The sequence below is a fragment of the Geotrypetes seraphini genome, chromosome 10, assembly GCF_902459505.1.
Source record: "Geotrypetes seraphini chromosome 10, aGeoSer1.1, whole genome shotgun sequence".
NCBI lineage: Eukaryota > Metazoa > Chordata > Amphibia > Gymnophiona > Dermophiidae > Geotrypetes > Geotrypetes seraphini.
In genome coordinates this window covers 127,729,866-127,744,009 of record NC_047093.1, presented here as the reverse complement: position 1 = coordinate 127,744,009, position 14,144 = coordinate 127,729,866, and the positions used below count along the sequence as shown (strand labels likewise).

Genomic DNA, 14,144 nt, shown 5'->3' with positions numbered 1-14,144 from the left:
TATTGAACAATTGTATTCCAATATGTTATATACTTTTATAAAATTTGAAAATATTATATTAAAATGGTGAAGGGGTGGGGGGAGGGTGAAGGGGAAAATCAAATTCAGACATACATTGTGTTAGATATAAAAGTGATACCATGCATGTATCAAATGTATTTTATTATTGTTTACACTTTTTGTGAAATTTGAAAATAAAAATATAATGAAAAAAAAAAAAAAAAAAGAGTTTCCTGCAGATATGCATGAAATCAAATTGTGGATGACGTCAAATTGCTTAAGCCTAAATGTTGCAAAAACAAAAATTCTATGGCTCATCTGCTGGTGCTGAAGGAGCCCCACAGAACTTTGCGTATACAGGGGTTACAATTCAGCTTCAGCAAGAGATTAAGACTTTGGATACTTTGTTAAATTTTCATAGTCATATTTCTTCAATAGTTAAAACCATATTTTACAAGACCAGGTTGATTCTGAAACTACGTGATTTGCTGTCACCTGTGAATTTCAGATTGGTTATGCAAAGCTATGTTTTGCTGCACTTAGACTACTGTAATTTTCTTTTTTGTGGTTTGCCAAAAAAGTCATTATGAGCTCTACAAGTGGCACAGAAAACTGCTGCTAGGATAATAGCCAGACTGCCTCGCTATTCACATGTCACACCGGTTCTTGCAGAACTCCATTGGTTGTCAGTTATATGGAGAATACAATTCAAAATATAGACTTTGGTTTTCAAATCTGTTCACGACTTGTTGCCAAGGGTAATTTCCTCCTTGCTGCAGGCTTATTTATCATGTCAGCCTTTAAGATCACAATTTAGGGACCTATTGATCGTCCCTCAGCTACGCTTGGTTACTAAAGTTTAATTGATCTAGAATGCTCCAAGTGGCCAGACTAACGTTATTAAATTCAATACCAGATTCCATTAGTCTAATTTCCAACTTCCTGGTATTTTGGAAAAACTTGAAGGCATATTTTTCCAACTAGCTTTTCCAAATATGAGCAATGTATAAAGTGGTAGTTATTCGGTACTAATTGCTTTATAAATTGATTTGGGGTTATAGGCTGTCTTTTTTTTGTGTATTGTTATGTTTTAATTATGTATGTGCTGCCGTTACCCGCATAGATGTTTGATATGAGGGCTATAAGTGTTTTAAATAAACAAACGCAAAACACTTTCACTTTTGATTCAGTGGAGACACACTGGCTTTCACACAGTTGACTGGCTTTTAAAATTCGTCCTTTTGAACCTCCATCGTTTATTTAAAATTTCATTATAAGAGGACAACTGTAATACAGTGCTCCACGCATTGAGGATTAGACTCTTGAGGCAGGCCTTATGGCCGAAACACATACGTGTTGGGTCTTGACTGAGTGAATAAAAAGTTTGAGCACCACAGGTCACCTCTTGTTTTTCTAGATTCCTCCTTAGACCATGGATAAGTGGATCAAGCCTGATACATTCTAGGTAGGGGAAAGGATCAAGTGATATGATGAACTTGCAAGTTGAGAAGGCAGGTATCCATCACAGAACTGCAATTTCCGAACAAGATGCTTCACATAGCAGGAGATATAGAAATTGTGATTTGGAACTCTGATCGCCAACATGGAAGTACTGGTACAAAGGACAGACAAATGTGCCCATAGTGCGCCTTTCATGCGCTGGTGGCTCTGAGGCACAGAGTCTCGATGGAGTAGAGTTGTTGGTTTTTTTTTTTTTTTTTTAATCAACTCTACCACTAGTGACTGGTATGTACATATAAAGTTAAAGTTTCTGGGAGCCCCCATAATGGTAAAAGACGATTCCAAGCGGTAATGAAGGGAATATCCCTCTCGAAATAGCTTTATAATCCAGATGTGGTTATCAGTTTCCAACGGGGATAATACAGTTGGAGCTGAGTTTGAGTGATTGAGGAAGAGGCTGAGACAGAGGAACATCAGAAAAGATATTTTAGGAGGCTGTTCACAAACTAAATCCTCCAAGTAGTCAGCACTGTAGACAGAATCAGCTTCTAGGTTGAGTGGTAGTTCTTTCCCCAGCTGGCTAATACAGTGACAAAAAGTCTTTCAGAAGACGACTTAGCCATTGGTGGACAATTGAGTGGAAATTTTGTTGTAAACTCAGAGAAATCCTGAACTGAATCAGACTGTAAGCCGAAGGAATATGAAGGCTTCAATGAAGAAATGCGTAGGCTTTAATGAAGAAATGTGTTAAGAAGATCGATGCTTACTTCAAGACTAGCACCGATCCGATGCTAGATGCGACACGGGTGTTCTCTTCAAAGAACATGAGAGAGTGATGTTTTTTCTTCAAAGCATCCGAGGAGCAACGATACTCATTGGATTGCTGATAAAGAACTGGACTGGTGGTGAGAGGATCGATATCTAGACATGGCCCATCGATGTCACTCTGGAAAAAACAGCAGCGGTACCGTAGAACCTGGTAGCCATATACTTAAGTTAGACTGGTACCAAGGGAGTCGATACTGGGGTAAGCAGTTTACTTGCATCACCCAAGTCCCTTCTGAACAGCGCATCGAGCTGTACCCAAAAGGAAAATCACTGGTACCATCAGTGCTGCAACTTGCCTTGAAGAGAGTGACCTCAATAAGGATGCACACCTTGAGGGTGAGGCTAATTGTTAAAGACTGTCTTTTATACTTTGTATGTAAATTGTAATCCATTAAGGTGGTTAAGAGGAATGGAAATTTTTTTAATAAATACATTTTTTGAATGAGAGACTTCATGTAGAACATTATGTAAATGTTGTCGTTTAATCTCTTGTTTGGAACACTCTGCAGACAATTAATCCAGAGTTCTGCCTTCTCTCCCAGAGAGAGTACTAGCACATGTTCGCTCTCTTCAAGGCAGACTATAACCAAAGATTGATGTTGCAGTTGTGGTCGGTCAAATCCAGGACAAAATTGGATCCGATAAACAGTGAGCCATGGTTGCCCACCCCTGCTCTATTTCTAAAAACATTTCTAGCTTTTTGCATGTCACTTAATTATGGTGCCAACAGATTAGCAGATAGACTGAACTGAGGAAGAGACAGAATTAGATTTAGGAGCAATGTCTCAAAATGGGTTTGTTTTACACAGAATATATAGAAGTAATTAATCTTAATTGCACAGTTATATCTCTGTTACCAAGCCGGTCAGCAGAAAGAACCACTGGAGTATCTTACAATTGCAAAAAAATGTGGAGAAAAAAGCCTGAGGCTTACATTACAGCATTAACATTGAAAACGTCAAACTGCCTTGAATCTTTATAATTGGCATTAAAAAAATCCAAACGGGAAAAAAAACAAAACTCCAAATGAACTAATCCACTACTGTGCACAAGACTGCAATTTAACCATTATCTTTCACTGAAGTAATGTTCCAATAGTCCAAAAATCTAATGATCTCCTTATAAAACTCTGGAATTCTTCATTGGATTAAGTGTTTGTTATAAGGTTCCTTCCACTAACTGGCTTGGTTACAAATATAGCTGTGCCACTAATTTTATACATGCCATGGCAACTATACTGCCCTTCAAAGAACAATAAATCTGAAATAAATCACATTTTAAGGAAAGGTTTTTAAGCCCTTAGATCTAATTAGCTATAGGGGCACTGTCCTATTTCCAAAAGAGAATTTTATATAGGATTTAAAAATGTAAATATCTCAATGAGAAGTTTTGCAAACTGATTAATGCATCACCACATTCCCCCCTAAACTACCTTAAGAAAGATCATCATATCCGCAGTGAATCACATTTCAAAGAAAGTGAACTTTTCTAAATAATTCTTTGCCAACCTGACAATTCATTTTGTTTCCAAAGATTTTCCTTTAGCTCTGCCACTTAAAAAGCCTATTAGCACCATAATAGGTTTCTGTACACCACTATAAATATCCTATCCAGCATCTTCTAAAATTGCACCATTTACAACCAAGAACATTGCTGAGTTCACACTGATGGTTGTCTAAGGCAGTGTTTTTCAACCGCTGTTCCGCGGCACACTAGTGTGCCGCGAGATGTTGCCTGGTGTGCCGTACGGTCAGGGCCGCCATCAGGGCAGTACCACCAGTCTAGGGAGAGGGGCGGTCCGCCCCACGTGGACAGGAGAGAGCTGGACGGGGGACCCGCGGAGTTCAATACAACTCGAGCCGCGAGGCTCGTCTTCTGTTCCTGCCTGCCCTGCAGCTAACATATAGCCGATCGCAAGCGTTCCCCGATGTCAGCGCTGACGTCGGAGGGAGGGCTTAAGCAAAGCCTGCCCTCCAACGTCAGCGCTGACGTCGGAGAATACTTCCGTTCGGCTATTTGTGTGCGGCAGGGCAGACAGGAAGCAGAAGACAAGCCTCGCGGCTTGAGCTTCGTTTTGCTGAGAAAGTTGCAAAGATGGGCTGGTAGGCAAACACGGAACACAAAAGGGGGGAGGGAGTGCGTTTTGGACACAAGGCATGAACTTGGGAGAGAGGAAGGGAGGGAAAGAGATGCTGAGGTGGGGGAGGGAATGGGTTTTTGGACACAGAAGGCATGGACTTGGGAGAGAGGAAGGGAGGGAAAGAGATGCTGAGGTGGGGGAGGGAATGCGTTTTTGGACACAGAAGGCATGGACTTGGGAGAGAGGAAGGGAGGGAAAGAGATGCTGAGGTGGGGGAGGGAATGCGTTTTTGGACACAGAAGGCATGGACTTGGGAGAGAGGAAGGGAGGGAAAGAGATGCTGAGGTGGGGGAGGGAATGCGTTTTTGGACACAGAAGAAATGGACTTGGGAGAGAGGAAGGGAGGGAGAGAGGAAGGGAGGGAAAGAGATGCTGAGGTGGGGGAGGGAATGCGTTTTTGGACACAGAAGAAATGGACTTGGGAGAGAGGAAGGAAGGGAAAGAGATGCTGAGGTGGGGGAGGGAAAGAGTGTTTGGACACAGAAGGCATGGACTTTGAAGAGAGGAAGGGAGGGAAAGAGATGGTTGTGTACACGGGGAATAGAAGAAAGGAGAATTTTTGGTCATAGGGAGGGAGTGAGGTACAGATAGTGGCATACCAGGGTGGGGGGGGCAGTCTGCCCCACCCCGGGTTTACGTCCCAAGGGGGTGCACAGCTGGCCACCCTCCAGTGTTGTCCCTAGGCCGGCAAACTGCGGCTCTTTAGCCACTTGAGTGCCACCGCCGCCAACGGTGTTGTTGGCGGTGGCAGCATTATAAAATACTTTCTTTGTGTTTATTTGATTCCTATTCAAGAGAATTACTTTATATATAGTCAATATAGGCACAGAGTTAAATTTTTTAACATTTTCTAATGGTGGTGTGCCTCGTGATTTTTTTCATGAAACAAGTGTGCCTTTGCCCAAAAAAGGTTGAAAAACACTGGTCTAAGGAAAGAAAAATGCAGATTTAAGGAATGGAATATTTTGATTAACTACCAAATTATACTCTTTAAAAGCATACCCAAAGCCTCAAATGCTACTGTTGCTTACCTGTCTCTGAAATCTGGGGGGAAGAGATTTCTGAAACTGTTTGGAATACCCTGATGAAACAGCAGGTCGTGGTTGAGCTCCTGAATCTGGCTCATTTTCATGGGCAAGAGGCGGTGCTGCTGTCACTGAAGCCGGCACTGCTGGTGGTGGTGGTGGTGATGGTGATGGCACTGTTACTTCCTCAGATACTACAGATGGTGAACTTTCTTGTTCGCTGCAACTACTATCTTGTCTAGAGAAGATTGGCTTATCCTCTGCTAAAAGAAAACTCAATTTTTATTTTTACTTTTATTACACAGGCAACATGCAGTCAAGCCCCTAGACAAGTGGGGCACAATTTAGTTTAACTATTGTACAAATCTAACATTTTGCTTTCATTTACCTGATGTTATGACCATTTGTGACCATCTGCAAACCACCCACCACTGTAGTACTATGGTTTATGCCACTATGAATTCAAATACTGATGTACATACATGATCTGCCCTGTCTTCCATGACAGATCGAAAGATTAGGATCTTACCTTTGCTAATCTTCTTTCTTGTAAATCCACCTCTATCCTGAACTAATGGGTTATTTTCCCATACTTGACAGAGCTTGTAGGAAGCCTCATTACACAGAGTTTTGAGCCCCTTCCCTCAAGACTGCCCCCCCCCATTAATCCGGTTTGTGACAAAGCAGCCAGGAACATCTGTAGAGGACAAAGGCAAGAGAGGGGTACGGGGATACTCCCCGACAAATAAGTTCAATCTGCTCATAACATGCAATAGCATATCAATTATAAACAATTGAAAGGTCATTAAAAAGCATGAAACTTGAAAGAAACTGTGCCGAAAGGAGACACAGCCAGCACTAACATCGAATTGTCCATAGCTCCAGGTGATTGAATGACTTCTGCCAGGAGGGCCCACTGGCCCTGAACAGGGACAGTCATGGAAACAGCACCCCAGCCTTTGAGACTGGCATCTGACATCCAAATTACCCACTTGGAAATCGAGAGAGCTTCACACGGATTTTGGTCTTGGAGATCCACGAGGGTCACAACATCTTCTACAAGAGTGGTGCCCGCCTGAGTAAGCACAGGAATTGTCAGGGTATATAGGTCAACCACAGGTATTGTCGGTATACTGACCAGGACCGGAAAGGGTTGAGGGGTTGGTAGGGAAGGTGGCCCTGAGAAGGAGGGGTCCACATGGCTGGCGATAACGCCTGTAGAAGGGTTGCTAGCTTAATTTCATATAAGCCTGATACATATATAATTTCAATAAGCCTGATACATCATATTAATAAATTCGGGAGAAACCCCATCATCCCGAGGCAGGAGCCATCTCCTGCAGACCCTTCTTGGAACTCTTGGAGGACTTGTGAGATTTGTCCGTCGAATCGCACTTGCGTTTCACCAGAGTGAAAACTGTGCACTCCACCCTCTCCCCAATTGCCATTTTTTTCAGGCATGCATTTAGAAACAGCATCAGAACCCCTTTCAGAGGTCAATGGTACTTGGGACAAACAGATTTTGCCCCCTCTTGTGCCGCAGCGCATGTGGAACACAGCTGCGTACCTGACAGACATCCACCTGCAAATTGGACATAAGTTCACCGAATCCTGCCCTGGGGAGTCCATGTGAATGGTTTTCTTGCAAAAACGAAGCTTGCAGACTAAAAATAACTATTAAATCAGATCGGGAAAATCCAAGATTGCTGCCGTGGGGGCTATTTTTAGAATAAAATCACCCAGGAAAAGCACAGGAACCCTCAAAAAAATCATGATTTTAGTGGTGGGGAGGGCTAGAACACTGAGAAACCACTCAAAACCTCCCTTTAAAAGATGCCCCAAAATCGCAGATTCAGGCTGTCAGCCTGCTACTCACTGTGCTATGTGTTGCCTGGAAATGCTACAAGAGAAGCTGAATCTGCTTACAGGGAGATCCTCTGCCTTAAGAATCATGCAAGCTGGAATTCTGATCTTCGGGCTGCCCTATCAGCTTGACATCCACGGCCGGGTACTTCTGCCACTCTCTGATACGCTGCACACACGCCTGGCGCAGGAACGCAGTCAGCCCTGATCCTGGTCATACCTCCACAGAGCCACGCAGACTGCACCCAGCCCACTAGCGGATGAACCTGAAGTGAGCAAGCTCTCAAGGAAACGATCCCTGAGCCCCGATCTGAAGTCCAGACTTTCCAGAGGGTACACTGGAGTGGCATTTGGGCTTGGAGCGCAGTCAGGGGCAAAGCTGGAGCTCCTCCCCAAAAAAAAAAAGAAATTCTGCTGCCCCTGTCTAGTATTAATCCAGCAAGAAAACAGCACTAAGCCTTAATTTGTACAAGCTTAGGGATTTTACCATTTAAAAGAAATTTTCTTATAAGCCCATTCCAGCCACCATCTGTAATCAAGGCCAAAGAATCCAGCTCTCACTGAAACTGGCATGCATACCTCTGAATCCAACTATTGACATCCTTATAATGGACACTCTATCCCAGTGGTCCCCAACCCTGTCCTGGAGGACCACCAGGCCAATTGGGTTTTCAAGCTAGCCCTAATGAAAATGCATGAGAGAGATTTGAATATAATGGAAGTGACAGGCATGTAAATCTGCTCCATGCATATTCATTAGGGTTATCCTGAAAATCCGATTGGCCTGGTGGTCCTCCAAGATAGGGTTAGGGACTAGAGAATGACACGGTGACAAAATTCATCACCGTTCCCGTCCCTGCGGATAACCGCGGGAAATAATCCCATGTCATTTTCTAGTGTCTATTTCAACCTCAGTCCTTCTTCATCAGCATTCTTCAAAGCAAAGCTTGTGGGTCAGTGGTTGTGGCCATTCATACTCTGATTCTTCCCTCCCTCCTTAAAGAATGACATGAAGATGGTTTCCCGCAGGGACGGGAACGGTGATGAATTTTGTCACCGTGTCATTCTCTATTGGGGACCACTGCTCTATCCTTCTCTTGAAGAAAGGTGAAGCAGGGCTGTAAATGCTCCTATTGAATTCCTACAATTTTATAACTGAAGAGTTCCAAAACCTATTAAGAACATTTTTCCCCGCCCAAAATAGACTGCTTTATTGATAGCCATAGAACATGTGAAATTGGCTTCAAAAGGCTCTTCCTTATTCATACAGTACATAATATTCAGTGAAAAACACTTTTATGTTGACTAGAATTCTTGAAAATAAGAATGGTTTATTTATCAAAAAACCAAACAAAAAACTGTTGTTTGCACTTAATAGGTTTTGGAACCAAGCTCTCCAATCGGTGTTATCATGCCAATGTCCATGCTCAATGTCCTTAACATCTACAGAAGAAAAAGGGAGTGCAACAATTCTATTTCAGTATATGAGCCCAGAACTTTGACCTCACTAGAACATTTGATCTAGTTAACCATGATATTCCACTACAACACTTCTCAGATTTGTAGATTACCGATTCTGCTTACTCTCGTCTTTGCTCCTACTTGCAGGATTTTTCCTGTGCTTCCTGGTCTTAATCTGTTTTCTCCGAAATCTAACTACTGGAGTCCACCAGGGCTTCACCCTTGACTCTATACTTTTTAACACTTACTCAGCTCCTATTTCCCTTAGCCATCATTTGGGTTTTACCTTTTTCATCTATGCTGATAACCAGCTACTATACCTCCTTCCTTGTGTTTTCTTAATTGTATTAGTATTCTCATATTGTCATCTGTCCTTGCATATTTGCTTTATAGTACTGATGTCTCATCCTCTCTATTACTCTGAACAGCTTAGATTGTAATTTAATTTGTAATGTATCAAAATAAAATCTGAACTGCAACTGAATTCCATCTAGTAGGTAGAACATTCATAGCAATGTTTAGAGGCTTTTACTATAAATATTTTCAGAGGGTTATGTACAGAGGGTCTTGGAAGCAGTGTAATAAAATGACATTGATACCTGTATTCTCTGCTTCCTGTTGTACCTCTTCATTAGTAATAGGGAGAGGGCTGCTGGGCTTCTCAGTTTCTTTTGGTGAATCTTCAGTTTCCTTTTCAGTTTGGACAGGCTCCACTGGCTCTGGATTTTCCTCCTCTTTCTCAGGTTCTGGGGCTGGTTTTTCTACACGAGCAAACTTTTCGTTGAGTCGTTTCAGCTTCTCTGCACATGCAGCTTTCCTTTGCTCTTCCATTCTGCGTTCCTCCTCCTCACGGCGTTTGCGGGCTCGCTCTACTGCCGCCGAAACTTCTGACTGCTGCCGCCTCCTTTGTTTCCAGATTTCATCTTCATCAGGTTTTGGGGAGAAAGGAATCTGCCTTCCGGGGCCTACTGGACGACTTGGAGGTGGATGCTAGAGAAGAGGAGGAGAGGAGAGAAGAGAGAAAGATATCAAAATTTAAAGCTACATGGTAGAGAAAGGTGGCACTGTATATATCTTAAGACATGACAGCGCAGAAAGCCATCAAACAAAGGAAAGAGTAATTCAGTAGTTATGATATGGAACAAATAAATAATAAACTATAGGAGGAACACCAGGCCAATTGGGTTTTCAGGCTAGCCCTAATGAATATGCATGAAGCAAATTTGCATGCCTATCACTTCCATCATATGCAAATCTCTCTCATGCATATTCATTAGGGCTAGCCTGAAAACCCGATTGGCCTGGTGTTCCTCCAGGACAGGGTTGGGAATCACTGCTATAGGTAACAGTTACTTTCTGAGCTTCCTCTGTCTGTACAACCTAGGACACAGCTTACTCCACCCCCTGTGACATCACTGAGTGCTCAGTGAACATAAAGAGCTGAGCCTGATGTCGGAGGCATTGCATGCTGGATGTTGCACTGACGAAGGAGTACAAGTTCCTTGATGTGCTTGTGTAGCCTTTTTTTTTTTTAATTCTTTATTCAGTTTTAACTCTTGCAACAAGTGTACAATATTCAATCAGATAATTCGTACAAATCACTTGACATTCTAACAATTATTGTCAAATGCATATAAAAAAGACCGCTCCCCCACCCATCCCATTCATCAGGAATAAACCCATTAAATCACATAACATACCTCCCCATCCCCACATTAAATACAGTCCTATGTAATAAAAAGGTGTCCAAGGTGTCTAATCATTAGAATATGCAATCAATGGCCCCCAAATCTTTTTGGAAACTATTATAATTTCCTTGCTGTATAGCAAGCACTCTCTCCATTTTATAAATATGACAAACTGAATTCCACCAAAAGGTATAATTAAGTTTAGTATAGTCCTTCCAAATTCCAGTAATATGTTGAATGGCAACCCCCGTCAGTATTAACAAAAGTTTATTGTTATTTGCTGAAATTTGACTCTTGAATCTCATAGACGTTCCAAATAAAATAGTATCATAGGATAGGGCAACACGATTTTCTAACATTGAATTAATTTGGGACCAAATTAACTTCCAAAAGGCATTGACAAAGGGACAGAAAAAAAGTAAATGATCTAGAGTCCCAGCATCTAAATTACAATGCCAGCATCTATTAGACCTAGAGCATTTAAAATTCTGTTTTGTTTTAAGTAGAGTGGATTTCATCATACACTACTACTAATTCCTATAGTGCTGCCAGACATACGTAGCACAGTACATTAGATCTTACAATCTAATCAAAACAGGCAAACAGGACAAATAGGGGATAGGAAATTTCGAAAAAGGGTTTGATAAAACAGACATTGGCCCTGTGAATGTGGCATATAGGATACCAGCAAAAACGCATATTTAACAGATCAAGCCAAAGTAGTAGCCAAGATTTCAAATTATTTCTCTCTGGAGAAAAAAAATGTATGGCATTAGTATGCAAATGAGCCTCGAAACGCTACAAGGTTTTCCACTGATCTGTCTCCCACCATGCTGCCCCACTGCAAAAGACTAAACTATATCTTCCTGATTTAGTACTGGTTGTGTCTACAATATGGACTGAATACACCCTACAACACTCATTTAAAGAAATGTCAGACAGTCTACGCTTGTTGATAAACAATATTTTTATATCTCACCTTTATAATCATTGCATCAAAGTGGTTTTTGATAAAGAATCACTAACAGTCATTCAACACACACATGTTGAAAAATATGTTTAAGGCAGATCAGCTAAAGGACCTAGACCTCACAGACTCCTTGGGCTAAACTGACCGCTATCAAGAATAAGACCTTCCAGGTCAGGTACTTCAAGTGGCGAGGTATCCAGTGGCTCAAAGGGGCTTTCATTAACTGGGTTAGAACACTGGTACTATGATACTTCAGAAGGCTTTATGGAGGGCCTCAAAAGAAGCAAGCCCTATACAAAGTGACGACTGAAGGCCAAGCAGAGATAGTTTACCTTCTACCTGAAGTACCAAAAGCATTTAGGTGAACCAAAATAAGAGTTTGTTTAAGGATACCTTCTGATCTTTCAAACAGTTTTGGTATAGGACAGGAAAAAGGATCTAAAGCCCCACTCACACCAAATGGAAAATCTCTTTTATTTAACACCATATGATCTCCTAGTGGAAACTCTTCTAAAAGCCAACAAAACGTGATACACATTATCTGGTAAATTCCGAGAATCTACCACTACCCTCAATATCAATGCTGTGAGGATTGGGGAATGAAGGTCGGTTTGTAAGAAGGTTTCCCTACTTCTGATTAATCAGTGTTGGGAGAACATTCCAGTCTACAGAAATATGACCACATAATACTAGATGAATCTATACTGTCTGCTACTCTCCAGTCAAATGACTGATCACTCATCCACAGGGTTGTATCTCCAAATGGCTTTGGTTTTACACATTATGGAATTATCATAAGGGAAAAACACCTCAGAAAAATGTATCTAATCCTAGTAAAGAATGGAGTTTATAAAGCGACCAATATGGTACAAAATCTTTTTGAAGAGAGAATATATTTACTGCTAATAAAACAGGAAACATGGCGAGGACTGGCCCACAGAGTATCAAGGGTTGATTAAGACTGAATTGATAGTAGTAGTAGTATTTCTAGCAAGTCCTACGACCTTTGGACTTAAAGAAATATTCTCTGATGCCCCTATCAATACAATCATTATTACGCTGTTGTGGGCTTTCTTTTTCTTTTGTAGTAAATATACTACTGTCTTTTCAAAAAGGTTTTTTTATTTACCATATCAGATGTTTCACAAACTTCACTTTCTAATAGATTTTACACATACCATAAAGAATAAACATCATTCATAAACCAGGTTATGGTCTAGTGTTTCAGCTTTCATTTGAAGACAAACCTGTGTCTCGAGCTGTGAAGGTTTGTTATGGGGTTGTTTCATCAAGGCTGGCTGAGGAAAGGCCACGGTGGAGGAACCATCGCTCCGTTTACTGACAGGACGTTCATCCGTTTCCTTACCACCTTCAGAACTTTCAGAAGCTCGTGAGCGCATCTGCTGTGATTTAGCGATCTTGTCATCCCTGTAAAGAAGCCAGCACAGGAGATGAGCTAAGTAACTGTAATGCCTGCTTTCTTACAGTAGAAAACTAACATCAATACAAACATCTTAAAGAAGAAGATCAAAAGTCATCCTTGTTCAGTCTTTCAAAGTGAGAACACTGCACATTTTAGATTGCACTAACTGGCTTCAGGGAAACAGTTTCACAAGCACAAATATGTAAATCCAAATTCAGACACTGCAATCCTAATCCATATTGGCCAAGATCGATAACTATCAATCACTCTTACAGTTACATTACATTAGTGACTTCTATTCCGCCTGTACCTTGCAGTTCTAGTCGGATTACAAAAGAGCTAACTGGACATTTCCAGGAGGATTACAATTTTGGATTACAAATACGATAAGATAACTGGATATTTCTAGGAGATATTACAAATGAGATAACAAATAAGATAACTGGACATCTCCGGGAGCTTTACAGTTTAGGGAGCTGTATTCTTGGTTGATACTTTGAAGAAAGGTTACGAGTGAGGTAGTGACTCTGAGGGGGGATTTACCAGGGAGGGGAGGGACAAGGGGAAGAGTTCATCTCTTCTTTGCTTATTCCTGCACAAAATGCATTCCAGATAGAAAACGTGATGGCAAAAGCCAGGTAGATTCTTGGGTGCATAGGGAGAGGAATGGCAAGAAAAAAGAGAGGAGATAATAGTGCTATATGACATACCACTTTATGCACAAGCCATCCAAACAGTTTACAATGCAAAAATCAGTTTGTAAAGCATATGGGGGACAGCAATTTGATTATGTATACTTTGGAAGAAAGGCAGGAGAAGGAATATATGATATGCTATATTTGAAATGAAACATTGGAATGAGATAGACTAAAAAGTAATAAGAAAATATTATGAAATGCATGTAATGGCCTTCTGGAAGAGGTTGTGGAGACAAAGATTGGATCTGAATTCAAGAAAGCATGGGACAAGCAAATAGGATCGCTACGGGAGAGAAAAGGATAGTAGAAAGTAAGGCTAGCTAGATTCAATAGAAGTTTTTAGAAGAACACCCAAAAATTGTGTAGAGAAAATGGCCATTTTCAAAACAGCAAAACATTTTATGGGTTTTTTTTTCCTTCCCAAAATGACCATTTCTAGATGTGTTTGCCTCATTAAACACCCCCCACACACATTCAAATGAAAAACGCATAGAGCAAGCCATTGGGATGTAGCGGGGGCCAGCATTTGTACAAGACTGGTCACATAGAAATCCAAGCAGAGAAGATGGGCACCTTACTTGGTACTG

The 14,144-nt window shown here is 41.3% G+C and overlaps 1 protein-coding gene across 8 annotated transcripts in view; it reads right to left on the bottom strand.

Annotated features, from left to right (window-relative positions):
• The window catches only part of PRRC2C (proline rich coiled-coil 2C), a 179,741-nt gene that overhangs the window by 91,500 nt on the left and 74,097 nt on the right, over positions 1-14,144 (bottom strand). For 7 of the 8 annotated variants that reach the window (XM_033960038.1, XM_033960041.1, XM_033960042.1 and 4 more), the window contains 3 exons: positions 12,684-12,864; positions 9,378-9,768; positions 5,461-5,717 (listed from right to left, as the gene is read on the bottom strand). In XM_033960038.1, the coding sequence (XP_033815929.1) occupies positions 5,461-5,717; positions 9,378-9,768; positions 12,684-12,864 (829 nt within the window). The remainder of the gene's footprint in view (positions 1-5,460; positions 5,718-9,377; positions 9,769-12,683; positions 12,865-14,144) is intronic. The other variant, XM_033960039.1, reaches the window with a different exon arrangement.